Source organism: Dendropsophus ebraccatus, chromosome 1 (assembly GCF_027789765.1).
Source record: "Dendropsophus ebraccatus isolate aDenEbr1 chromosome 1, aDenEbr1.pat, whole genome shotgun sequence".
NCBI classification, from domain to species: Eukaryota; Metazoa; Chordata; class Amphibia; order Anura; family Hylidae; genus Dendropsophus; species Dendropsophus ebraccatus.
Window position 1 is genome coordinate 92878287 of NC_091454.1, and position 25392 is coordinate 92903678.

General features: G+C 38.8%; 1 protein-coding gene across 1 annotated transcript in view; it reads left to right on the top strand.

The window, feature by feature from the left end:
• Positions 1–25392, top strand: part of TRHDE (thyrotropin releasing hormone degrading enzyme) — a 469889-nt gene that overhangs the window by 300661 nt on the left and 143836 nt on the right. The window contains exons 6-7 of the mRNA XM_069957471.1: positions 5991–6128; positions 19819–19884. Coding sequence (XP_069813572.1) covers positions 5991–6128; positions 19819–19884 — 204 coding nt within the window. The remainder of the gene's footprint in view (positions 1–5990; positions 6129–19818; positions 19885–25392) is intronic.

Below are 25392 nucleotides of genomic sequence, written 5' to 3' on the forward strand. Positions count from 1 at the left end.
GAAGCACCTGTGGGGTCCAAATGCTCACCGCACCCCTTGTTACATTCCTTGAGGGGTTTAGTTTTCTAAATGGTGTCCCTTTAGGGGTGTTTTTTAGGTTTTGGCACCCCAGAGCCTCTGCCAACCTGAAGTGGTACAGTCAGAAATGACCAAATATAATGGAGCCATTGAAATTCACTAGGCGCTCCTTTGTATCTGAGGCTTGTGGTTGCGTCAAATAGCGCAATAGGGCCACATATGGGGTATTTCTATAAACTGCAGAAACGGGGCAATAATTATTGGGGTGCATTTCTCTGGTAATAGGTTTATAATTATGAAAAATATTGGATTACAATAAAATCTCTGCACAGAAAATAAAAATTTTCAAATTTCTTACACACTTAGCTTTTATTTCTGTGACTCCCCTAAAGGGTTAAAAAACTTTCTGGATGTGCTTTTGCAGAGTTTGGGGGGTGAAGTTTCTGAAATGGGGTGCTTCGTGGGGCTTTCTAATACACAGTCCCCTCAAATACACTTTAAACCTGAACAGGTCCCTAAAAATATCTGATTTTGAAATTTTACCGAAAATTTGGAAATTTGCTGCTAATGTTTTACGCTTTCTTTTGTTTAAAAAAAATGAAAGATAGTTTAATAAATGCCGCCAACATAAAGTAGACATGTTGCTAATGCTATTTAATATATAATTTATGTGATATAACCATTTTCTGTATAAGCAGAAAAGTTTTAAAGTTTTGTTTTTTTTCATAAAGATTTGTTATAAGTATCGACTCCAATTTACTAGAAATGTGAAGTACAATATGTCACGAGAAAACAATCTCAGAATCATCCGGATAGGTAAAAGCATCCCGAAGTTATTAATGAATAAAGTGACACTGGTCATATTCATAAAATTTACTCCGGTCCTTAAGGCCATTTCAGGCCCGATCCTTAAGGGGTTAAAGGACAAGTCCAGCAAAAATTTTTTTTATAAGTATTGTATTGCCCCCCAAAAGTTATACAAATTACCAATATACACTTATTACGGAAAATACTTATAAAGTGCTTTTTTCCCTGCACTTACTACTGCATCAAGGCTTCACTTTCTGGATAACATGTTGATGTCACTTCCTGGATAACATGGTGATGTCACTTCCTGGATAAAATGGTGGGGTCACGACACGACTCCCAGAGATGTGCGGGCTGTGGCTGCTGGAGAGGATGATGGCAGAAGGACGCTCAGTGTCCCTCCAGTACCCTGTGTCCCTCAGTGTCCCCCTGCCATTATCCTCTCCAGCAGCCACAGCCCGCACAGCTCTTGGAGTCGGGTAGTGACATCACCATGTTATCCAGGAAGTGAAGCCTTGATGCAGTAGTATGTGCAGGGAAAAAGTACTTTATAAGCATTTCCCATAATAAATCTATATTGGTGATTTGTATAACTTTTGGGGGGCAATACAATACTTTAATAAAAAATTTCTCCTTTAAGGCAGATAATCTAGGTATCTATATGTCTGTCTGTCTTCTATCTATCTGATAGAAAATAATGTGTTACTTAATGCTACCATTCCCCATCACAGCTAGCTGGTTGTTCATTAAATAGATTTAGAGTATTTGGGGTTTTCCTGTTTCCATGTATAAGAAATTAAGCATATTGTGACTGCACAGATAGCTAGTAAGACTAGATCAATCTTTCATATGTTGTGCAGAGAGACTTATAAGGGGGAAGGCATAAAGTAATGTCATACTGAATACTATGCCATCTATCTAATGAGGATATTAGGAATGAGTATTTGTTAAACTCAAATTTCTCAACAGTAAATGCAGATCTCTCCTGTCACATTTGTGTTTCTGTTAAACAAATAGTTTCTGTATAGTTAATGATTTGAGTATCCTTAAAATGAAGAGTTCAGGCAAAACCCAAAAATAAAGAATTGATAAAAAAAAAAATGAAGAGTTCAGAAATACCTACATGGCACCACTTTAAATCCTGATAAAAAGCTAAGCTTCCAGAAAAATTAAAATAAATAAATACAATAAAATATTGCAATAAACAGAAATCTAGTGACAGTGAACAATATGAATCTTAAATGGAGTGACTTCTCTTGCTCAATTGGGCTGAGGCTCATTCTTCAATATATAATTGGATAAACTAGCATTCTACATTATTTATTAGCATTGGCTTTATCATCATGAGTAAGACATTTTCATACAGCAATCTACCCTTGCCTAGTTAGGATAGTTATGTATGGAGGAGCATCAGAAATTAAATAGGCTTAAAAGAATGCAAAGCTGAATAATTTATACAGATTTGTTTTGGGGTTTTAACAATTCTGATATAGTTAAAAGCCATTTTTAGAAATTGAGCACAGCTTGTAAATGTTACTGTCTTTTAGTTGAAAGTACTTGAAAGGGACCTGTCATCTTTTTTATGCTGCCTCAACTACAAGTTATCATGGTGGTCACAAATAACTTTGGTGTGCCTTTCTGCCTATACAGGAATATATATCGTGGTAAATACTTGAAATCAAAGTATTTTAGGAGTGATACCTTTATTGGCCAACAAAAAATGGTTAGAGCTGTGAGCTTTCGGGATTCACAAGATCCCTTCGTCAGACAAGTTTACAAATGAAAAATTATGTCTATCACAATCTTATGGTAATCACTTACCCCTGGTAACGTTTTACTTCAGAGACATAGGGCCTTTTTAGAACACAGGAAAGCTCTTATTAAAGTGAAATTTAATATCAAATAAAAAAGGACAGTGCATACAGTACAGGTCACAATAAAAGAAAAGAGATGGTACAAAATATACAGACACATACATACACAGTAAAAACAGTTCTTAAAATAAAAAGGAGAAAACCAGAACCTACTTTGCTATCGGGCTGTTTGGAACTGGAACACTATGGGGAACTTGTTATGAGTGTGTTGGCCCGCCGTACAATTTTTTTTTATATGCCTATACAGGAAGAAACTTGTAATTCAATTGTGTGTGTGTGTGGGGGGGGGGGGGAGAAAAGGTATTAGGAAGACAGTCTCCTTTTCATGTGCCTCAGCTTAGTTCAAAAATCTAAAACTCCACAGCATTTGAGAGTAAAACTTACCATCATTGATGAGATGAGTCAATTGGGATTCAAAGCCGTTCATGGTTTGGGCAGAATAAATCTGTTGACAAATTCCTTTAAATGAGACATTTATTGTATGTCAGTAAAAGTAAAATGGCACTTTAAGGGGAAAAAAGAAAAAAAGAGCATGTGTTTTAAAGAGGACCTGTCACCCCCGGTGACGGGGTGACAGGCTCCTAACCCCCCGTTAGAGACCCCTATACTCACCTAATCCCGCCGGGTCCCGCTTCTGGAGATGGTCGGGTCACGGAGATATCGGCGGCTGAAGGCCGGAGCGCGCGCTCCTCAGATGAGTCCAACACTCATAGAGAATGACAGGAGAGTCCAGCGCTCCGTCATTCTCTATGAGCGTTGGACTCATCTCTCAGCGTGCGCGCCGGGCTGCAGCGGCTGAGATCTCCTTGACCCGACCTGATCCAGAAGCGGGACCTGGCGGGATGAGGTGAGTATAGGGGGCTCTAACGGGGGGATGGGAGCCTGTCACCCTGGCACGGGGGGTGACAGGTTCCCTTTAAGCACAATTAAGTTTCTACATTGAAAAAATAATGAGCTGTCAAAAAAAAAGTGAAACCGGCCTTGGTTTTCTATAGCATTTATAACATCAGTGATTGTAAAATGTTAATTCATTTTTTTAATTATAAAATTACTAATTCATTTTAATTTCTAAACATTAAATCGACTCTGTACCCACAATCTGAACCCCCCCGCCCAAACCACTTGTACCTTTGGATAGCTGCTTTTAATCCAAGATATGTCCTGGGGTCTGTTAAGCAGGTCATGCAGTTATTGTCCTAAAAAATACTTTTAAACTTGAAGCCCATGCCAAATGGGAGTATCTGTGCCCAAACTTTGCACAACCTTTCTGTCCCTCCTACCCACCCTCTTTATCATTAGGAATGCTCCAGGCAGATTGCCTCCTATTCCCCTCCTGTGGCAGCCCAGCAAATAGGCTGGATAGTTAAGGACCTGTGCAATGTTCAGCATGGAGAAAATATTTCAGTGGCATTCCTAATGATGAAGAGGGTGGGGAGGAGGAATGGAGGGTTGGTGCAAAGTTAGGGCACAGATACTCCCGTTTGGCATGGGCTTCAAGTTTTAACGTATTTTTTTTAGGACAATAACTGCATCACCTGCCAAACGGACCACATCTTGGATTGAAAGCAGCTAATCAAAGGTGCAAGTGGATTGGGGGGGGGCGTCAGATTGTGATTTTTTTCAGTAGCTGTGCTTTAGCTTTCTTAATTCATGATAGAACTTGAATAGCTTAGCAACAAAAGCATTGTCCTTCTTTAATGTAACTCTGATAAATCATTTAAAAATCAGGCACCTAAGATGAACATGGATCATAAAAAGAGGCAGGAGATTATTTAGCTAGGCAAATAATGATGGATTGGATGCAACTTAACCCTTTCCCGCATGAGGACGTAACTGTACGTCCTCGCGCGGGCGGCGGTCCCGGGTGCCGCTTGTAGCCCGGGACCGCCGGTATTAGCGGGCACGGTCCGATCGCCGTGCCCTCTAATACAGTAATCAGATGCAGCTGTCAAACATGACAGCTCCATCCTATTACCGGCTGCAGCACTTCCCTGGTGTCTAGTGGCGAAGATCGCTCCTCCGGGACGTTGTCCCGGAGGAGTGATCTCCCTGTCTGATGCCGGCCAGGGACTCGTCCAAGATGGCGCCTTCCCCAGCTCGGCACTCGCTTGTATTCGGCTGCAGCAGCCGAAAGCAAACGAGTGCCGATCTCATTGATCTTTGCTGTACTGTATATCTATACAGCAAAGATCTCAATAAAAGATCAAAGTATATATACTAGAAGTCCCCTAGGGGGGCTTCTAGTATATGTGTAAAAAAAAAAAGTATTGTTATTAGTAAAAAGCCCCTCCCCAATAAAAGTCTGAATCACCCCCCTTTTCCCAGGTTATAAATAAAAGTAAACAAATAAATAAATAAACATGTTTGCTATCGCCGCTTGCGTAATTGCCCGAACTATTAATTAATCACATTCCTGATCTCGCACGGTAAACGGCCTCAGCGCAAAAAAAATCCCAAAGTGCAAAATTGCGCATTTTTGGTTGCATCAAATCCAGAAAAAATGTAATAAAAAGCAATCAAAAAGTCGTATATGCGCAATGAAGGTATAGATAGAAAGTAAAGATCATGGCGCAAAAAATGACACCTCAAACATCCCCATAGACCAAAGGATAAAAGCGCTATAAGCCTGGGAATAGAGCGATTTTAAGGAACGTATATTTGTTAACAATGGTTTGAATTTTTTACAGGCCATTAGATACAATATAAGTTATACATGTTATATATCGTTTTAATCATAACGACTTGAGGAACATGCATAACAAGTCAGTTTTACCCCAGGGCGAATGGCGTAAAAACACATTTCCCCCAAATAAAAGAAATTCGTTTTTTTTTTAAATTTCACCTCACTTTGAATTTTTTTCTGGTTTCGTAGTATAATTTAAGCAAAAATTCAGCATGTCATTGCAAAGTACAATTAGTGACGCAAAAAATAAGGGCTCATGTGGGTCTGTAGGTGTAAAAATGCAAGTGCTATGGCCTTTTAAGCACAAGGAGGAAAAAACGAAAACGCAAAAATGAAAATTAGCCTGGTCCCGAAGGGGTTAATGGATCATTTTCTAACCACCACTACTATTAAATCTGTTGCTATCATATTTTGCAAAAAAAATTGTATTGAAAAATGTAATTGGTCACACAGATTGAAATCTATCAAGTGATGATATCAAGCTGTATGGTAGATGGTACTTTCAAACAGTGTTATGTCAAAGGAGCAAAGCACGAAAAAAGTTATATTAAAAAATAAATAAATAAATAAAAATACTAATAAAATATTTTTTTTTCTTTCTTTCTCAGGAGAAACAAAGGTTTTTGACAGATGTGTTGCATGAGGTCATGTTACTTGATGGATTGGCAAGTTCACATCCAGTTTCACAAGAAGTTCTTAAGGCTACTGATATTGATCGAGTCTTTGATTGGATTGCATATAAAAAGGTAAAAGAAACAACTGTGAAAATAAGTATAAAAATGTGTTAAAAGAAGTAGCTAAGTAGCATTGATAGAGCAGGTGGAAGGATTCACCCAGCTGGTTCAGTATTTGGCGCATAAGGTTTAGCAGCAAAAGACCACTCTGAGTGATAATGTCTCAGTTACACTCCCTACTCCCTGGAAATCCCCAGTTCAGCTGCCAGATAAGTTTCCGGGTGACCAAAGAGCTTTTAAGACTTTTAAGGAGTGTTGTCATCTATATTTAAAGCTCCACTCTTGTTCTGCAGGCAATAAGATGCAGGGAGTTGGGATTGTCATAGATTGTCAAGACTTAGGGTCAGCATCCTATTTTGTGGATGTATATTTTATCCACTGTTTAAATTTACCTTGTAATCCTCTTCTAAACCTCTGCTAACCTTTGGTTATTAACACCTTTGGTTAGGGGTATTATTTGATTGACAGTCAACCCCAGAACTAGAATTGTTGGTAAGCTCCATGCATACTGAGAGAATCGAAGACCACCTTTAATTCCCAGCTAGAACATTTTGAGTTGGTGAAACATTTTAGTTTTGTAATGCCCCTGCAGTCTTTTTAAATTGAGTCAATGTTATCTTTTGAGATCTAATTGGGATCTTTATGGTTTTGTTCCCAGATGATAATGTTACTCTCTTCTAAAAATTGTGCATTACATGTTAAACACATGCATCAGGTTTTATAAATGCTGAAGCAAAACAGGTTGTTTGTTAAACCTGAGGTGTGTATTTGGATTTCAGGAGGTACCATTCCTAGGGTATATCCTGACCACATTCTAACCATTCATTTTGCATGGATCCTAGCAAGATCCAAGCCTCCTTGAAAGCTCTGAATCAGTTCTTGAGGTTTGCAAGCTATTATCATGAATTTATTAGAATTTTGTTTTTTTAGTGTGGCCATTGACAGATATGACTAAAAAGAGCCAAATATCAGTTAGTGGCTGTAGAGGACTTTAAAAGGCTTTGTCACAGCTCCTGTTGTGATCCAAGCAAATCATACTAAACTTTTTATCACTGAGGTACATGCTTCTGAGTTTGGGGCAGGGGCCATCCTTTCTCAGGGGTAGACTGCTATTACTAACCCCTGTCCTTGTGCATTGTTCTCTTGAAAAATTTCCTCTGCAGAGAGGTAGTGGGGAAAATGTGGTTACCCGTGAGTTGTTGGCAGTTAAGTGGGCCTTGAGGAATGGCACCACTTCCTCGAAGGTGCCCAACATCAGGTTACAGTTCTGACAGCCCTACTTTTTGGAAAAGCCAAAAGATTTAACCTTCTTCAGGCACACTTGGCTCCATGTTTCATATGTTGTCTAGAAGCTTTTGTGCCAACCACTAAACTCGGGAAGATCCAGTGCATATTTTGTCCAAGGAGACATTTTTCTCAGCCATCACTCCCGACCTGGCCACCAACATTAAGACACATCAGGATATGACTATTGCTAATTGTCTGGTTTCCAAGGTTTTTTTATCCCCGGAATTTTGATTATGATTTCTTAAAGACTCTTATGACTATTTATCAGCACATCCCAGAGTGGCTGGTACAAAAAGATTGATTTCTCGTAAGTACTGGTGGTCTTCTGTATCTTGAGATGTGGATTCTTATGAGGCAGCCTGTGAGGTCTGTGTTCACTCATCCAACCTGCGTACTCTGTCCATTAACTATCCCTAAGCACCTATGGATGCACATTTCCATGAATTTCATGACAGATCTTTCTGCTTCTTAAGTCAGTTGTGGATAGATTTAGTAAAATGTGTCATGTAATTCAATTAAAAAGGTTACCATCTGTGAAAAAAATACTGTTTTGATAGGGGAGTGCAGTTTGTCTCATGATTTTGGAGAACTCTCTGTAAGGTGTTAGGAATCACCAGCACCAGAAAACTGAGGCAATAATCCAAACTGTCCCACAAAAGCTCTGTTCAAATCAGCAATCAGATTGGATAAAATATTTGGCATTGACAGAGTTTACTATCAATAACCAAGATAGTAGTTTGTTGGGTTTATCCCCACTTTACTGTAATCATGGTTTCCATCCAAGATATATGTCATGAATGAGTTGTGCACAGTATGGGCAAGTACAGAAGAACTTGAATGAGGGCCAGGACATCATTAAGAAAAAGACTAACAATAGTAGGTACAAGCAGTTTGGGGTGGGCAGATTGTGGGCACAGAGTCACTTTAAGAAATCAACAGCTCTGACCTTACTCTGTAAACCCTCTCCTCCAGGTAGGGTTGAGGGTGAGTTAGAATATGACATTGCTCAAGTCAATATGCTTTCAATCAATATGCTTTTTATGTGCTATCAATTTGCTTTTAATTAGTATGCTACAAAAAAAAGTATGCTAGAAAATTTTGATAGCTAGGGCTCCTATTGAACCAATTCGCCAATTTCCTGTTAAAGCAAATGTACCATCAAGTACATCCCTCCCCTCTGTAACACAGCTCCATTTATTATAATAAAGCCACATCACAGAGGGGAGGGCCCGCCCCCGCCATGCTTCATGCTGGGCCAGTGTCCGCAAATAAACCAGTATTGTGCGCATGAATCGAGTCTCGGTTCAAAAAAAGGGACAGCAGCACTGGCATTTCTGCGTCGGCGCTGATCCATTCATATAAAAAAAACTTTAAAGAGGTTGTCCAACATTTTTTTTTTATTGGAAGTGTGAATAATTTGTAATCTGTCCCTTTCCCTTAGTTGTTTTCTCTAACCTTTTTTCACCTCTGTGTCCCTGTGCACCCTGCTCTGTTGCTGCTTTTTGGACTTGTGTTTGTTTACATTAAGAACTTCCAGGTCACAAGGGTCAGCAGTGACATCACAGCTCTGCAATCCTGTAGCTCTACCCTCTCCTCTCTGAATCTAGCTCCGCTCTCTCTAACCATAGGCAGGGAAATGTCTGTATTATTACAAGTGTCTATTGAGCAGCATGGTGGCTCACTGTCTGCCAATTACTTATATTACCAAATACACTAGTTTTTTTCACACTTTTATCTGTTGTAGGACTACAAACCACATCACACATGCATATGTTAGGAGTTGCAGTTCTGGGTTACATATACACTACAGTAGCCCTTCTACAGGTGGGGTTTCAATGAGGCAGGATTCTGTTACCTCAGCAAGAAATATATAGAGTGGTGACTGACATGAGGTGAAGTATCCTCTCTCCTCTCCCTATTACACACAGCAGCAGCCTCTCTCCTCTCCATATTACACACAGCAGCAGCACTGCCCTAACACTGTACATCTTTACACTACAATAGTAACAATATAGGGGGAGATTTAGCAAAGTCTGTGCAGGGGAGCAGTTACCCATAGCGACCAATCAGATCACTTGTTTCATTTTTTTAAAGGCCTTGAAAAATAAAACCTAAAATCTGACTGGTTGCTATGAGTTACTGCTTCCCTGTTCTTCTGCACAAGTTTTGATAAATCACCTCCATAGTTCCTTTATTTACTGTTTATAGCTCCAACCAATGCTGCAGTGCTGTACAGAGATTGTAGTCTGTAATGCCGTCCTTACTGCTGCAGTTTCTTCTGGGCTCAGATGTCAGTTAGATGTTAGGGGTGTGGCTAAAGAAATGAGGAGGCATAACCCCACCCACCTGATGACTCACTGTTCCCTCACTGTCAGGAAAAGGGAACAGAAAGGGAACTTGACATCACAGGAAGTAAAGAAAACAGGCAGAGTGCTCTAAATAAAACATCAAAGTGTATGTAGAATGTGCAACACCCACAGAGGTCAATGCAATGCAAGTTTATTTGAATATTCCGGACAACCCCTTTAAGCAAATTACTTGATGGTATATTCACTTTAAGTATTGCAGATGTAGACCTGACAGACCCATATTATAAGAAAAAATCGACATGATAGCTACTCAAAACAAATCATGATGGATATTTCATAACCAATCATTAAGGGTGAGGAGTGCTTAAAGTGACACTGTCACCCCCTTTGTGCATTCTGACATCTCTACACAGGCGTAAAGGGTAAATTTAGTGGTTTTCATACCTTATTTCATATCATACATCATGGTGCTTGTTCAAGTAAAAAGTCATCTTTTATCAACTGTAAATTGTAAGTGGGCGTGGCCTCACGACATTAGCACCACTTAGCCCCGCCCACAATGCCACATTTGGCCCCACCCCCTTGCTGGTCATTAGAACAGGCTGGCCGAAAGGTCTAGACCCCACCGCCTTTACGTCGGCCAACCAATGGGCCAACGGTGCCGTTGTGGGCGGGGCTAAGTGGCGTTAATGCCGCAAGGCCACGCACACTTAATAGAATCTTCATACCTTATTTCATATCATACATCATGGTGCTTGTTCAAGTAAAAAGTCATCTTTTATCAACTGTAAATTGTAAGTGGGCGTGGCCTCACGACATTAGCACCACTTAGCCCCGCCCATAATGCCACATTTGGCCCCACCCCCTTGCTGGTCATTGGAACAGGCTGACCGAAAGGTCTAGACCCCACCCCCTTTACGTCGGCCAACCAATGGGCCAACGGTGCCGTTGTGGGCGGGGCTAAGTGGCGTCAATGCCGCAAGGCCACGCACACTTAATAGAATCTGCAGTTGATAAAAGGACACTTTTTACTTGAACAAGCACCATGACGTATGATATGAAATAAGGTATAAAAAACGCTAAATTTACCCTTTACACCTGTGTAAAGATGTCAGAATGCACAAAGGGGGGTGACAGGGGGTCACTTTAAAGCATGCTGCTTTGCAAAAATTGATGCAGCATGCACTGCAACCTCTGGCAACAGTTGGGTGGGGAACTGAGAAGAGTGCTGTGGAAGGGGAGTTATCAGGTTATCATATTGTGATGAAGGGAAAGTAATGCATTGTAGAACTGCCCAGCCAGGAAGTACAACTACTTCATAATAAATAACTAAGAGCCCCAAAACAAATAGATTTATTGTGGTTTCAGACTTGGGCAGACAGGTGATCTTATGCAGCATATGTTTTTTTTTTTTATTTAACTGATATTGGAGTACTTCTTTAAGAGTCTATTTTCATGTAAAAGCTATAATAAGAAAATTGGCTGGATATTGCGAGCCATCTACAATAAGCAGGCTAACAAGCAAATAATGAGTCACTTTTCTACAGTGGCACACATATTTCTTCTCAGATCATTTGTCTTTATTGGAAAAGTTGCTTTCAATCAATAAGTTCAAGCTGCAATGGTTCCCAATTATAAATGTTAATAACCTTAGGTCTTGGTTAGAGCAGCTAACCTTACATCTTAGTAAACTGCAACTAGTGAGAAGTACAATTTAGAATTTTAGATTATTATTATCTATTGCTGAGTCAATATTTCTGTAAACAGAAATTTACAGATATAGGCTATGTTCACACATTTTTTCTTCTTTATTTTTGAAAGGAAAAGGTGACTTCCGTCATTTTGAGTTGGAGTTATTACATTATTCTAGTTTAGGTGGACTATTTGGCCTTTGAGTGTGTCTTTAAAAGACGTAATGTCTTTAAGGCTATGTTCAAACAACGTGAACACCTGGCCGTTCCGTGACCCCGGCCGGGTCACAGAACAGCCGGTCTTAGCGTGGATTATCCCGGCCGGTACTTAAGTACCGGCCGGGTGATCTCTCCGGCCGCGGAGCTCTGATGCGGGCGCATAAGCGCTTGCCCGCATCAGAGCTTCCTATAGCCCACAGTGAAGCAAGCGGCCAGAGCTGCTTGCTTCACTGTGTGAACTGACAGGTCTTTCTGCGGACGGAATTCACTGAATTGCGGCCACAGAAAACTGACATGTCAGGTTTTTCTGGCGCCGCATGGGATCCTGGCCGGAGCTCATGCGATGTGTGTACGCTCCGGCCAGGATCCCATTGAAAATAAGGCTATGTTCCACCCCTCAAAACTATGGCCGTAGTTCTGCGGCGAGAACTATGGCCGTAGTTTCACGTAGTGTGAACATAGCCTAGAAGACGTAATAATTGTCATGATGATTATTTTGACATCTTTGCAGACAATGTCCATTATTTTTTACACTGTGGGCATTGGACGTCCATCATTGCATTGAAGTCAATTAAATTGCAGCAATTAAAGACGCCTTTTTAAATGGAAAAGCCTTTTATCTTTTTTTTGATGTGTGAACATAGCCAAACACTAGATACTGTTTACTAAAATAAAAATAAATAAGGAAAAAAAAATAAGTGCTCTTTCCACAGAGGCTTTCCACAGATATATGATCTGGACCCTGCCTAAATGTGACAAGTTGGATTCATTGCATCTGGCATTCCATCAGGTGCCCCATAGGCCAAAATAGGACATGGTTCCAGACCTATGGACCATCCAAGATAGTTGCCCTCCAGTGTGAATTAAATGAATAAAAAATCTTACTTACAATGTATTTGATCAGAGGCAACCATGCCTTATGGCAGCTATACCAGATCACCTGACGTACTGTATGTGAAAACTAGAGATGAACGACCTTTAGAAAAATTTGGATCTGGAGGTGGCAAGGACAGCGAAAGTATCTTTCTTGATTCTAAGGAGCCTAGCACCCAGACCTGAAGGTAGTAGCAGTAGCAGTAGTACTCTCTTCGACCCAAAGGGGCCAAGGACAGACAAGATAGCAAGAAGTTCTATATTTGGTAATAGGAAAATTATGATGTACCAAAATTTATCCAAAAATGGGAATAGATGTAGTATGCCAGGTGCTTCAGTGGGTTAAATTTACCCAAGATAGCCAGATAAAATGTTGTTGGGAACAGAGACACAATAAGCACAGTACCACACACTAAACACAGGGAACTGATGTAACCTGCAAGTGCTTTAATGGGTAAACTGAAACACTGATTGACAGCTCCTACTCTAAAGAAGTCCTGCTTCACTTTCTTACTCTAAATTGCCCTGCCAATATTATAATCTCTCTCCCCGTTCCTCCCTACTCTACACAGATGCTTCTCTGCCAGCAACTGAATGACAACTTCCTGTTCCCTGCTACACTATATAGAAGGGGAGTGACCATCAATAGGGGGAGCAGAAATTACACTCACAAAAGGGATTAGGTATAATCCCTTCCTCAAGCCACTGTCCTAAAACACCTGAAAAACATTTTACACCGCCATTTTGTTAAAGGCTCTATCAATCTTAGCCAAAATTTTGGTTCTAAAACAAGCCAAACTTTTGGCAATGTTTGTAACGCACTAAGGTGTGATGGGTTTGGTTTGCTCAACTTCTTTATAGGGAAACAGGTAATATAACAATATTTGGCATAAAATTCATAAGAAAAATCAATCTGTTAGACAGCTCTTTTGGCCTTTCAATATATAATTCTTATTAATTCTGCATACAATGGGACTAAAAGGTGGATACTAAAAGCTAACATTATATAAATAGTCTAGGTTTTTACCTAAAGGTTGCTGGAAAGAAAACTATAAGAAGGTCATACATAAATTAAAGACCATGCAACTAAGTCTAATAAATTGCAAAATGCCTTATAAAGCTAGTCAGTAGAGCTCTGCAAATTATCATGGTGACCTACATCTTGCAGATGGTCAGGCTATTTGCGTAATATAGCATAATGAATTAGGGAGAGATATAACAGATGGATTGATTTGGGACCGATGTACACATTTATCAGAAGGACCTTAGTATGCATGAGGTAAAATACGCAAGATAAAAAGATTAGTAGCTCAACAAAGAATTTGGAACTATCCCAGTGAAAAGAAAGTAGAGGTGAATATAAAATATACATAAAGTGTAGTTGATACAAGGATGTCTTTACAGGCTATTACTTACAGGCAGTGATTAACATATACAGGAATACAAAAACGTGTTAGCACCGTGCAGTAGGTTTAAGAAAAAAGGGTAACTTGGGTTAAGTGCATTGATTTGAGTGCATGTCAGTGCTGTGAAAGAGATAGTATTTAGAACACAATTTGTGACAAGTGTTTATATTACAACTGGCATTTATACAAATGAGTCCCCTACCCTTTTATACACAACATAACAAATAGATTAGGTTCAAGAGGTGTCAAGGTGACTGTTACAGTGAGGTTGGTATTCTCGCCAACTGGCCAGAAACCACATCAGCCTCACTCTGCATCATCATTAATTTTAAATATCTCCTTCTGTTGCTGTCTAAAAACAGCTTGCAATATCCCTCTGTACAGATTAAAATGGTCAGTAACAGCGGTACATGGCAGTGACAAACCTGCTCAGAGTTCAGCTGATGAAATACATCTTTGCTAATGCTTCTGCAATGCATTTAGAAATATCTACAGAGTCTGAGAGAGAAAACAGCAAGTGCTCCAGGAGAGATGGTTATTTGGCAAGCAGTGATAGGGAAGAAGTTCATACTCGCATTAACCCTTAAATGTCTAAGGGTCATCAATCACCTTGGTGTCCAAAGCAAAAATGTTGGCTTTAAGAATGCTGCCGTCTTCTTCACCTTTTCATATTTCTTACCTATTTTTAGTATGCTTTAATGTTTATACAGAGGTAACTGGGTAGAAATTGTGAAGTCTATACAATTGGTATTTATTTTATTTTTTTTCCATTTCTAGGTGATCCACTTCTTAGCATATATGTACAACACAATGAGGGAGATTTATCAAACTGGTGTAAAGTAGAATTGTCTTAGTTGCCCCTAGCAAGCAATAAGATTCCACTTTTTATTCCTCACAGATTCTTTGAATAATGAAAAGTGGAATCTGATTGGTTGCTAGGGGCAACTAAGACAATTTTACTTTACACCAGTTTGATGACTGTCCCCCTATGTCTAAATTAAAAATTCTTATTAAGGCTATGTTCACACTACGTAAAAATATGGCCGTTGTTGCCATCGGCAACAACTTTATGCGCCCGCATCAGAACACTACGCCATAAAGATCATCCGGCCGATACTGCAGTACCGGCCGAGATGATCTGTGCAGAGGCTGGCCGTTCCGTGACCCCGGCCAGGAACTGCCGGTCTCTTACAGAGTGTGAACATAGCCTAAAAGAAGTGTTCTGTGTTGTTTGTTAGCTTTATTCACTTGCATGCCGAACAGTCTATTGTAGTGTGGGGTAGAATAGTAGGAAACTGCAACTACTGCAGCCCTTTACTTCTTTCCTGTGGAGATGCACGCTTTTTTGTGTCTATTGAGGAACTGTTCCACCCATTTTAGTTTTGGAAGCCCAGTAGTATTTCTAGTAATTCAAGTAGGCAGTCTCTCTCTTGCTCTTGTGCTCTCTTTCTCTGCTTCACTCTGTCCACTCACTCACTCACTTACACAGTGATAACTTCCTTTTAGTTTTAAACATCTTATAAATTATAAATGGACAATGTATACTGCAAAACAATAATGAACAGACACTTTTAGTATAGGGTTAGCTATAAATGAGCATATACACTGTAGCTGCAAAGATAAAAAAAAATAAGATTCAATAATTTGTCAATTTATAAAACAAACATCCTTATAAAGACAACAGTACTTCAATATGTTATTACTTTACAAATACATTATCATGATATCAAAAGCATATTTTAAACCAGACACATATGCAAGGTTAAAGCTAATGTACCATCAGGTACATTTTCTTTAAAATGATCCAGGAGGCTTCATTGATTCTATTGGAGCCACGTCATAGAGGTACCTGTGGATAGAATGGCCACGATTCAAAAAAACGGATCACAGCAACGACTTTCCCGCACTGACATCGGGTTTCCCGCACCGGCGCTGTTCTATCTGTGGGTCATGTTAAAGCGAATCTACCTGATGGTACATTCACTTTAAATACATTTTTCAGCAGTTACAGTGAACCTCAACATTTTAAGTACAATTTTTAGGCCCATGGTTGTAGTATATTTTAAGTTGGACAGAGATGTAACATAGCATCCATACAACTCTATGGAACCCTAGTAAATAAAGTTTTGTCTGTTAGATTTATATGATATCCAATAGAAAGGATTTTTCCATGCTCAAACAGAGGCCATATAAGGTTGGTCCATGCTGCATTAAAGAAGTCCGGTGAAAGTTTTTATTAAAGCATTGTATTGCCCCCCCAAAACGATATACAAATCCCCAATATACACTTATTACGGGAAATGCTTATAAAGTGCTTTTTTCCCTGCACTTACTACTGCATCAAGGCTTCACTTTCTGGATAAAATGGTGATGTCACGACCCAACTCCTAGAGCTGTGCGGGCTGTGGCTGCTATAGAGGATGATGGCAGGGGAATGCTCAGTGTCCCTCCAGTGCCCTGTGTCTCTGTGTCCCCCTGCCATCATCCTCTCCAGCAGCCACAGCCCGGACAGCTCTGGGATTCCTGAACACATTTCTGTAGTCTGCTTGTTAGTAACTCCCTCCAGCTGTGTCTCTGCTCAATGACTGACAATGCTGCCAGTCAGAGTTTCTCTGCTCAGGTGTTTTTGTTTGGAGCCAGGAGCCCAGTCCATTAAACTCTGATCCAGTCTCCTGGCTTCCTATAAGTTGTTTTTTGGGACTGCAGTAGTTGTTGAATATTGCAGTTTATACCCTAAACAGGGTTCCCTGCTCCTATCCTTGTGATTTAATTAATATTCCTGACCTCTTGCTGGACCTTCTGATTTTTCTTGTTTGTAGCCTGCCCTGCCTCTTGCTTAACTTTGCCTTTTGTGTGGGGATTCACTACCTCTGCTACATGTCAGTTATTTTCCGGACAGTCGACTTCTCTCTATTGTGTGTTGTTTGTTGAATGTTATTGTGTGTTGCTGTGTTCAATGTTTCACCTACGCAGGACAGGGACCGTCTCCAAGTTATCGCTGTTATTTAGGGCAGAGTGCGATAAGTAAGTAGGGATAAGGGTCTCGATGTCCGTTTAGGGCTCACTTGTCCATATCGCTCTACCTGTTTGCTGAAAGTACCTAACAGTGCTCAAGACCTTATTTGCTGTGAATCTTCCACCAGCAACATTAATTTTGCTATCCCCAAAGATAGTTTTATATATTACATTTCTGGATTTCATAGATGAGCAAAAAATTACAAAAGATACTTAACATTCAAAAAACACTAGAAATTTCACTTCAATAGACCCATCTTATGGTGTAACAGCTTTGATACCATGAAAATTATTTTGGAGTTAATGTGACAATATATTGGAATACTTTATCTTCTGTGGTCATCATTGTGGGTAAAGAAAACAATCTTGGCGCAGCTCTAATTGCTTTGACAGTCACTTAAGTGTGCTCTTTCTAGAAAGTGATATTGATCCTTGGAATAATTGATTAATTTGGTTCATAATTGCTGTTCTTAATGCAGTTAAAATGCTAAAAATATTTTAATTGCTTTTGTAGACCTTACAAGTCATGTTACCTTCTTTCTGCATTATTACCTTTTAAAACTTACTATATGATGAAATGAGATTAAAAATCAACTGTAGATCTAAAAGCTACATACTGTATACTGTACAAATACACACGTTATCAATACTCAGATCCAGACTTAATGTCACAAGGCATAGCTCAGATAATACATAAAAAAGAAAATCATGAAAATTATTTCCTATCTTAAACAATGTTCTTTTTGTACAGTACACTGAAAATAAACAGAATGATGCTATAAATACACAACAAGGGAAGTATAGTTGTAGTTTGATTACTTGTTTTGATTAAGTGTGGTTCAGAGCTCAGTCTGCAAATGTGCTTGCAATGGGAGAATCATGGTTACACTAAAGTTAGCTATACCAAACAGAATTCTCTGTAGGGATTAATACTAGTTAAAGAGGCTGTGTTGCAGCGACTCTGAAGTCAGTTGAGAAATATAAGAATATGAACACTGTCTACCACACGCTATAATTTGACAGTGAAGACTCATTATATGATAGAAGCTGACAGACTGTATAAAGAACTATACAAGAAACTTGTAATTTGCTATAATAATTATTATTATTACATAATGTGATAAGGTGTGGTGCTATACATGTTAAACAATGTAGTGCAAATTTTTCAAGTAGATTAAAAGCCAACTTGACATTTGTCAAAAAGACGGTAAATAGGATACTATCTCTGGGGAAAAGATGAATCACATAGGCTATGTATCAGTGTACAGAAAAACAAGAGAACTTCAGTAGACTGCAGTGCGGGGGGTAGGGGGACATATACCCTCCTCAGTTTCTGATCCTGACAATGTTGTCAATTATCCAAAAATTCCTAGACAGTGGATAAAAATGTTTGTGTGTCCTTGAATTTTTCGGGAGGTTGTGATTCTAAGCATCATCCTTTTTCAGGTCTTATAGTCTGTTTAATTATAATGATTATTACTTTTATTTATAGTTTTATAATTTGTGAGTAACAAAATGTGGCTTTAAAGATGCCACTGCCTTTACTAAAGGCCCTATTACAAGAAACGATTATTGTCCATATTTGGCCGATGCCGACCATTATGGCCGATAATTTGTTTTGTGTAATAGAAGACAACAATCAGCTTACATGCACAATGGTGGCCAATCTTTGTTTTTCAACAGGCCGAAACGCTAATAATCAGCATATTAACAATCTGCTGCCGTCACTCCATTCAATAGGAGCGGTGGCAGCAGACTGCCGCTGTCTCCTATTGGCTGCATGGGCGAACTAGCAATCAGCTTGGAAGTTTCCCTGCAGCTCCCCGCAGCCCCCCTGGCTCTTACCCGCTCACTGACGATGCGTGTAATAGCAACGGAAGCAAGCGGGGAACAAGGAGAAAGGGAGCGCTGACCTGCCAAGTCGTCCCTCATTTGCTTCCTTCTTGTCGCCCCGTGTAATAGGGGCTTAACTCTCATGTATCATCCAATAACCTGCCTCAACCAGTGAATTCCTAAGGGGGGCACTTTCTTGTGTTAAGTCTGAGAAGAGGAAGTGCAGTGCTGTAGCCCACCCATTTTGTTAATGACCTTGATCGCCCTCCTCTGCACCCGCTCCAGTTCAGCCATGTCCTTCTTATAAACTGGAGCCCAAAACTGTACACAGTATTCCATATGTGGTCTGACCAGTGAGTATACAGAATACAACTATACAGAATAAGATAGCATGTATAGCAAATATTAATCAAAGCAATAACTGTGCATAAATGGTGACATTCATCGGTCTCCTATGTATTGTATAATATATCCCATAATTTTCTACATCTGTCATATAAACAATTTAAAAGATGTGAGAGGCACTCACTCTATTAGTGCCCCTATTAGTGGTCAAAGTCTATTCATTGGTTTTCCCTTTTACTTTTGGTATTGGAAGAGTCAAGGTGGCAAGATATAGTATATAGAAACGCTTTATAACATTTTATACTAGTGTGAATGTATGACTGTCTCATTACTCATTATTAGTTATAAAAATCCATGCCAGTTACCGCGGTAGAGAGCTTGTTTCAAATTACTTTTTTAAACATAAAAGGTGTGATTTAAAAAAAGTCTTCTTACTGTTGAAAAACAATTGATCTTTACCTTATCACTTATTCCAAATTATCTTAGGAAGCAGATATAATTATCTCTATAAAGTATAGTTTGAACACTATACTATTATACAAGCAAAACCTAACAACACATATGCTACAACAGTGTACAAACTTGGCTTCAGGGTGCAACATTGAAAGCAGTCTATTGAATATATGATTTGGAATTTAGCCAATTCTGTTAGCATTTTTATTAGACAATGGACCTGAATTATTATCACTGGGTCTAAAATACTAACTGATTATTTTATCCACAGGGAGCAGCTTTAATTCGAATGCTGGCTAATTTTATGGGCCATAAAGTATTTCAGAGAGGACTGCAAGTAAGTTAAATATTTCTTATAAATGTAGCTTACTGTATATAATTGTACTGATTTATTTTTATGATTTCAGTGCTATATTAAAAAATACAGTACTTGTATTAACCATGACTTGGAAGAATGGAATTCATAAGAATGTATAACTATATGAATAAGACATAGTGCAGCTATAGGTAGCTTTTAAATTGATGCATTTTTTTTTACTAAAATGGGAACAAAGAGGTTTTAAAAGAAAGGCAAAACTTGCAAACAGTCTGAGACAGTTGAATAGGTTAGCTACTGTTTGGTTTACTAGAAACAAATAATTTAATGGACACTGTCATCATTTTCAAAATCTAAATCAACAAGGGATGTAAAATCATTTTGAATTCCTTTTTTTGTTAAGTTATCATGCTGTAAAACAAAGCTATACTTACCTGTATCCAGGTCCAGTCTCCTGAAGGCAGTTTTTTAGTCTTGTGCTGGTTGAAAAAAGTTACCAAAATGCAGGAAGTCTCAGTCATCTGCGCTCACAGAGAAGGCAGTCATTTGGTTGACTGACACATTGAGACGTGATAGTAAATGGGACTTTGTTCATCCAGTACATGACTAGTGCAGTGACACTTTAACAGGAAAATTACAAAGAAATCTCAACATATCAACATATAGTATTTAAATGTTTCAACATTTTATATGTCCACCCTTCTGCCTTTATTACAGTTTTTATTTTAGTTATTGGAAATCTCATGGAATATTGTTAAACATTTCTTTTAAAGACAGATTTTTTTGTTTCACAAGAACAGCAGTGTGGTTTAGGTACTTTTTGACTGTATAATGTTTGTTTGTAAAATTAAAAATTCTGCAGTTGCACTGACTGAATGGTCAAGTGTCAGAATTAAAGCTCCACTCCTGCCAGTTGTGGGGGATGTTAATTTGTATCTGATCGCGCTCCTCAGTTGTATCGCTATATCCACATTGGTAGTGAAGTGATCTTAGATAACACCAACTTGGTGTTATCTAAGATCGCTTCACTACCAATGTGGATATAGCGATACAACTGAGGAGCGCGATCAGATACAAATTAACATAGGACCTTTTACACACTGAGGTTGTTAGCAGGTTACAACTTTAATGATACGCAGCTCCTACACTTTAGCAAATAGTTAGTGTGAACAAAACCATACAGGGTAGCACTTAAAGTGTGCATCATATACACATACAGTTGTGGGGGGAGCCTGACAATCTGTGACAGTCCTTTCCTACTGCAGATGACACAGGCACTGCTCCTGAGCTGGTGTCATACTCCCGACATAACTGGTACTTCAGATTGCAATATGTTGCTTACAATCCTAATACCAAAGGTTAAGATAGAAAAATGCCGGTATATAAATGGTGTCCAGTATGTTTTTTAAAACCCATCTATTAGTTGGCATTGATTCCTATATTTTGGATCATGACCTTTATATGGTGTAATATTATTGGGCATCTTGAACCTTATTGGTTCATTTGTTGTTACAGGTAATCCAGGCCCTAAATAAGTAATAATGCTAAGAATATTTGTCATGTTCACTGTGCTGAATTTCTTCTATTTCTAAAGTTTGCATTTTTGATAATGTACTGAGGTCACAGCGAATAAAGGCTTGATCATATGGAGACCTTTGTCCAGTTTTCATCTTCCATCTAATAGTAAATGAAAATGAATCAAATTCTCTTCTACAGTATGTTTAACAAATAATATTCTGGCGATTATAAAAGAAGCATAATAAAAACAATAATATTGTGACAGATGTAGAGAAGGTTCCCTAATTCTTCAGGAACTACTTTAACAAAATAAAAATTACATTTGTTTTTACTTGTGATTGCTATGTGACAGTTTGTATAAGAACATAATCTACATTAACCACTTTATATCAAACAGAAAGAACATGAAAAATAAACAAAAACAATGAAAGTCATTTATTTTCAAGAAATCTGTTTGGGGGAAATAATTTTACAGGCAGCAGTGGATGATGAATTATTTATAATGTGGTATGCTACTTAGAAATGTCCCTTAAAGTAAATTGATGTTCACCTGAAATACAATTATGCCACCATAGAAAGAGCAATCAATCTTATCTGTTCTTGGTAAGCTTTTCATTTTAAAATTTAAATAAACTACATTTGGGATCAGGTCAAATTCAGCACCCCTGTTATAACCCCTAAACTAAGTGAAACATAGAAGTTAGCAAAAGAAAACAATCATTATACAAGATGGAATGCTTGGAATGAAAGATCAGGATTGAAAATATCCTTTTATTATAATTTGCTATAGCTGTTTTGAACTGCTCCTTGTAATCTCCAAGAATACATTGCAGACTGATATATAAATCTGCTTATTAGATGTTTCCCAAAGGGGGCAGTAGCAATAAGAATCCCAGATAAGCTAAGCCTAATTAAAGCTTTTATAGGCACGCAGCATGAGAGCTAAATTCTATTGTAATGTTACACTAAATCCCAATGAGTATACTTGTCTCCTATGCAAAAAAAGGTTAAAACTACAATTGAAAACTGAGTTCACTTACTACTTTTTAAAAAGACTTTAATTCTGTTCAGGTACACAGTACACATGATAGCTGCTTCTTTTTTCACAGCTATTCAATGAAATAGGTTGTGTATTTATTAAACTATTGAAGGTGACTAAACTGTGCACCTTTACATAAAATTAAGATGGTAAGCAATTAGGTTGAATACATTTGATTAACTAGTCATTTGCATTGCATGTTGTTTATAGTAGTGTACCATACACATACTGCCATGACATAATGATCAACATCGTACTAGAGATATGCTCGTATGCTAATTTTTAAGACAGAATAGTGAAAGATTTTCCTACAGCAGTTTCTTAATGAAAATTGCTTAAAACACATGCAAGAATACAGAAAAATCTAAAATGCACATTAAAATAAATTAAAGGAAGTACAGAAGCACAATATTTAGTTTTATAACTATGGTATGTGCAAAATATAAATATGATAAAAAAAATTAGCCAGCAGACCTTGTGTCATGACACTTAAAATGTACCTGTCGTAAAAACAAAACAAACAAATATGTATATATATATATATATATATATATATATATATATATATATATATACAATTCATTATTTCATTGTGTATGCTAGCCATTTTGATTTTAATTTTGCTCCTCTATAGGTCCATTGTGCTGCTTTTGCTCCTGATTCACACCCTGATCCTGTGGGCAGGCCCTTAGATTGGTTAGTTTACTCAGCTGCTGCAGGGCACCGTTTCTAGCCAATCAGCTTACATTTTAACTGGGCCAACTGACATCACTTCCTGCATATGGTCTTATTTTTTGCTGTTAAGTTTTGAACCATCACAGAAGCCTCTGATCATTGCACAAATGCTAATATTGTTATAGAATTCAACAATATTGCGGTAAATAACTATAAAACAATCAATATTCTGTCAAGAAATGGCAAGGGCTGAATGACAGGTTGAAAACAAAAGCTGTGTTTTATTTTTGTACAGCCTGGGCGACAGCCCTCTCAGCCAATAAGTGACTGTCTCCGGCCCACTCAGTCAATTACTGACTGTCACTCTTGTCTGAAGAGTAACAGCCTGCTCAGCCAATCACTGGCTGTGGTGCTGTTCTGTCTTAGTTATTGGCTGAGCGGGCTGTTACTCTTCAGACAAGGGTAACAGTCAGTAATTTACTGAGTGGGACTGAGGTATAATCCAGGAACATTTACTGCTGTTTGAGCTTTGCACAGGTGTATTAATGATCCAGCCCATGTGCCGGGCTGCCACAGGTGGGGAATAGGAAGCAATCTGCCTGGAGTATTCCTAATGATGAGGAGGGTGGGGAGGAAGGACAGAGAGGTTGTGCCAGCCTAATGCACATACAAATATAAGCCCCGGCCATTAGATTCAGCGCTGCCGGATTAAAAGTTGTTTTTATCACTATAACTGCATCCCCTGCCAAACGGACCCCAGGATAGATCTTGGATTAAAAGCAGCTATCTAAAGGTACAAGTGGTTTGGGGGGTCAGATTGTGGGTACGGAGTGGCTTTAAATGGGAATAATGTGATAGTGTGGGCATTTATTAAGACTGGCGTACTCATACACTGGTCCTAAATAAATCCCCACCCTACCTCGTCGGATTAACTAAGATGTGCATGGTAGGACCTGCTGTCACAGGGCTTGTGCAGAAATCTACACCTGTTCCGGAGTAGGTGTAGATTTCTGTCATGGGTTATGCCTGTTTCTAGGCATAAACCATGGTAAATTAGGCGTGGGAGAAGGCCACACCTCCTCCCACACCTTCTAGGGGCTAGGGACTCTCTTATTGGATGAGAGACATCAAGGTCCTCTTTTGCCATAGAGAGAATACACAGATATATTAATCTTCTGTACGGCAGATTCACTTCAGTTTATGAAAGAAATAAAACTTTTGCCTTTCTGCGTGCACTAAAAAAACAACATTTCAGCAGCAACTTACAGCAGTCAAATATTGTGCAATCACCAGTTATGCATTAAATGGTTGCTGGTACAGTTGCACTGGTACACTGCACAAGCAGTGAAAAGCTTTTAATTAGTGATGGTGGTTATAGAGGAGAAGGAGCAGTAAGCAGCCATGTAGAAGGGTTGTAGGGACTGTCAATTGAAGCATTCTCTAATGTCCTTAACATATTATTCAAAGTGTACACACACACACACACACACACACACACATATAAGTTTTCAGTTGAGATAACAGATGTTGAGGAAACACTAGAGGTTAACTGTTAAAGGGAATCTGTCAGCTGAAATTCACATGGTATAGCATAGCAATATATATAAGAAAGGCACCATGGGTCTTCTTGACCTAACAGCTATCTAACAGCATCAGGAGTTTGGAATGTGAATTACAGCTGGCAGATTCACTTTGAATAATTGTTTGGATTGTGAAAAAAGAGGAGTATCAGAATAAGAAAATGTGCTTACAGTGAGAAATTGTTACATAAGAAATGTTTAACAGTGTTCATTATGAGACAGCTTCCACAGCTGTGCAGTTGAAAAAACACAGATAGTTGTGAGGTATATGCTTTATGAGGCATTCTGACGTGATAGAATTAAAAAGAGAACGCGAAAAGGAAACACTGCAAAAAGAGGTTGCAAGGAGTGACGGACAGAGTAATAATAATTATATACGAGTAAAGCTAAGCTGGATTTGCAGTGAATTTAGCAAAAGATTGAATAGCTGACAAAGGGAAATTTGGCAAAAAAAAAAAGTCTGCAGTGTCTTCTTCCCTGTCCTCAGCCACCTCCAGCCAGCTCAGCCAAAAGAGTGACAGCCTGCTTGAGAAAGGCTACAATAAGAGCCGAAACGTTGCACTGGTGTGAATAAAAGCGACGTTTTTTTTGGACGTGCTGTCTCCACATTGCTTCTTCTGGATTTATATACGTACCTGGGTCCGGTTCGGTGAGACTAGCACCCACTTATTTTTTCCTTTCTGGTGCTGCTGGAACCTCTTGTTTGTTTGCTAGCCT